This window comes from Nematolebias whitei, chromosome 10, assembly GCF_014905685.2.
Source record: "Nematolebias whitei isolate Nwh7 chromosome 10, NemWhi1, whole genome shotgun sequence".
Taxonomy (NCBI): Eukaryota; Metazoa; Chordata; class Actinopteri; order Cyprinodontiformes; family Rivulidae; genus Nematolebias; species Nematolebias whitei.
In genome coordinates this window covers 12,843,881-12,847,553 of record NC_056507.1, presented here as the reverse complement: position 1 = coordinate 12,847,553, position 3,673 = coordinate 12,843,881, and the positions used below count along the sequence as shown (strand labels likewise).

General features: G+C 39.3%; 1 protein-coding gene across 1 annotated transcript in view; it reads left to right on the top strand.

The window, feature by feature from the left end:
* LOC119415985 (polypeptide N-acetylgalactosaminyltransferase 18) overlaps positions 1 to 3,673 on the top strand; it is a 45,525-nt gene that overhangs the window by 30,178 nt on the left and 11,674 nt on the right. Inside the window, exon 6 of the mRNA XM_037683154.1 lies at positions 1,528 to 1,713. Coding sequence (XP_037539082.1) covers positions 1,528 to 1,713 — 186 coding nt within the window. The remainder of the gene's footprint in view (positions 1 to 1,527; positions 1,714 to 3,673) is intronic.

Sequence of the window (3,673 nt, the reverse complement as noted above, 5' to 3'; positions counted from 1 at the left end):
TATATATATATATATATACGTATTTAAATATTAAAATAAACAACTTCTACTTGTACTACTTTTCCTACTTTGCGGTTTTTCACTTCTTGCAGGACTTCATGGTACGGATCCTCGCGATAAACCAGGGACTACTGTATTGTTGTCGTCTTGTGTGTTCATTTCACTGTAAAGTTAACAAAATATCTTGTGAACCAGTGGACACATCTTAACAAAACTCTGAAGAACATCAAAGTTCATGCTCAATAATCCAGGTATAAATCCAACAGTTCGGTTCATCTGGAAGGTTTTGATTTTTTGTGCCGAGACATTTCGCCCTCCATCCGAAGGGCTTCTTCAGTCTGAGGAAACAACAAACAAAACTGATACTATACCAACAGCCTACTCCAAAGTGGGGAAAAAAAGAAACCATCCAGATGACCTGACTGAACATTGTTGGAAACTCTCGAGAAGTTCTCAAGAAGTATCATGAGATGTGTATCTACAACTGATTAACTGAGAGACAATTTAATTTAAGATGGCTCCCACAGTTAAGTGATCTATAGAAACGTTAAAATGGTTGTAACTCAACCAATGTATAGATAATGAGATAAAATTTGGTGGTGGTAGCTGAGATTCATTCCCAAACATTTACTGATTACACATCTGTTTTGTTTTTTTACTTTTTATTATTATTTTACCGTTAACTATTGAAGCCAACTGCCTGTTACCAAATATCTCATGAACCTCTGGACAGATTTGACTGAAACCTTCAATAACTTTTTTACTAGATGTAGCTCAACAGTGGGTTCCTTTTGGAGCCAGCCCAATAAAGTTTGTCCGAAAGGGCTACAACTCCCTTTTCTCAACACAAGATGATTTTAGTCCAAACCTGTGGCATGAAGGTGGACATGCAATCTGTATTCCTTCAAGGAATATTAGGCCTGTTAATTTGTTAGTATGCCTATTTCTTTCAATACACTTGTAGAAATATACTGTACATTGTGCTGCTCATACTTTATATGAAAGCTTCTCGTTCAGTAAAAAGTTTCGTCTTTGAGTAAAACCTGGATCAAAGCAGGGGATCATTAGAAACAATTATAGAGCAAAAGTTTCACCCAGGTCTGATCAAACAGGATCATGTTAATCTTGTAAAACCAGAATTTTTTTGTGTATTTTTTGCTTCTTGTAACATCAATCAGCTTAAATAAACCTTAGTCTCACACAGGATTTACTTTCAGAGGGCTATACACGTCTACTTATTTCATAGTGAGCGTTGTGTGGGGCTGTCATAGCGTTCGTTGGACCCGCGCAGACATATATGACAGATTCCACCTTCAACAAAGTGTATAACGGTAAAAATAGAAGCACCTGGATGGGCCTTCTCTGCAGGTTCTTCTCATACTTTTATTTGACTAATACCATCCTGCAGGCTCTGTCACAGCGAGGAGTTAATCTGTTTATGGGGGTTGAACTGACAAAAACCTGGCAAGCAAACAGGAAGTATCCATACCTTTTACTGTGAAGTATAATCACTAACTATCCCAACAGGTGTGGCAATGTGGCGGCAGCGTGGAGGTTCTGCCCTGCTCCAGGATCGCCCACATCGAGCGTGCCCACAAACCGTACACGGAGAACTTGACAGCCTGCGTGCGTCGAAACGCCCTGAGGGTGGCTGAGGTGTGGATGGACAACTACAAGAACCATGTCTACATGGCCTGGAATGTCCCGCTGCAGGTAAACACACACATGGAAGCTGAGCCTGGTGCACTCTGTGTTTGAGAGGTCGTGTGTGTGTGTGTGTGTGGGGGCTTAATTGTATCCGTGCTGGTTTGTGATTGGGACCTCCTAGCAACCAGAACTGTGCAGTCAAGAGGGTCAATAAGACAATAAGTTTACCATAAATCTGGTTTGACTGCAGGAAGATTTGCTTTTGCATTTTACTCATTTCACTGCAGTGCATGTTTAGGATGGAAAATTAAAATAAAAAAGATTTGTTGGAACCCACAAGCTTTCTTAGCTATCAATGTGGCCTCTATGACTTCATTGCCCATATTTTAGTAAAGTTTGACTGTAAAACCTAATCACTCATAACCCAGTAGAAGTGTTTTTGACATGCATGGGCCACTCCATGTGCACGCAGCCGCATCACGGGGTCCTGGTGATCACTTAATAGAAAGTTTCAGAAACAGAACAGACAAAGCAACAATTTTTAGTCAGGTCATCTGGACAGTTTCTTTTTTTTTAAACGTTTCACCTTCTATCCAGAAGGCTTCATCAGTCAAGGAAACACACAACACAAAACTGAGTTTTGTATCAGTTGTACCAGTATCAGTTTTGTGTTGTGTGTTTCCTTGACTGATGAAGCCTTCCGGATTGAAGGTGAAACGTTTCAGAAAAAAAAAAAAAAAAGAAACTATCCAGATGACCTGACTGAAAATTGTTGGATTGTATACCTGGATTATTGAGCATGGACTTTTTTTGGTTTAGAACAGACAAAGCACTTGTTGCATGCCTGACTTGCTCAAGGCATGGGACATATTCGGTCATTAGCTTATGGATGTCATCTATTGACGCTTGTGATCAGTGTGTGGAGTGTATGTGACTTGTAATTAACCAGTTTTGTTTGCCAGGAGTACAAACTGCACATGCGATGTCAGTGGTTAACACGTGACAATCCCTCCTGACTTGTGATGTGATACAGTGTGTAAAAGGCTTTGCAGCCTGTCTGCAGCATTATCCATCTGTTGCTCTCCGTGGGAACACATTTTCTGTAAAAAAAAAAATAAAGTATGAGTTTGAAAATGGCGCAGAGGAATCTTATAATAATACCTGGAGTCTAGCACCTTGTGTGAAGCACCTGTAAACTGCCGGGAGCAGCACTTACTGCAGGTTATGAGGGAGAGATGAGATACAACTTGTAATGCAGACAAAGTCTTCTGACAAAACAAACTGACATAAAATCTCTTGAAATCGCCCAATATTTATGTAAATAAGAAATCTTTCTCAGTGTGTCTTCAATAGATCAGTGTTAAGTGCAATATTTTAGGATACTTTCACTATACAGTAGTCCCTCGTTACTTTCGGTTTGACTTTTACTGACTCGCTCTTTCGCAGTTTCTCAAAATAAGATTGGACATGACACACAACTGGCTGATTGATGGATGAGCCACATGAGCTGCATGGATTGTTTATTTAAAATAAATTGTCAAATGAATTAGCACCTGCTGCACTTGTGTGCAGCCCACAAGTGCAGGGAGAACCTCCCTCCTGCAGCATGTCATGATTTCTGCCCTCTGCCAAAGACTGCAGAGGAGAAGTGGGCGTGGCCAAGAGCAGCAGGTGGCAGAGAGCGAAGATCATGACATGATGTGCTCTTTAAGAGCGTTTAGAATTTATCATCATCATCGTCAACTTTATTTATAAAGCGCTTTAACACCAGCCACAGCTGAAACAAAGTTCTGAACGTCAGCAATAAATAAGATAAAAGAAAGCATAAAAATAAAGTTACTAGCTAAGCATGCAATGAATGAAAAACTCAATTTAAAACACAATAAAACAACAAGTTTATACGGGATTAACCTGTATAAATAAAGGTTGAAAGTTAAACAGATAAAATCAAGTTTAGAAACATTGTTTAGAATATTTCAAGAGAGTATGAAGGGTTTCAAATGCCTTAATATATATATATATATAT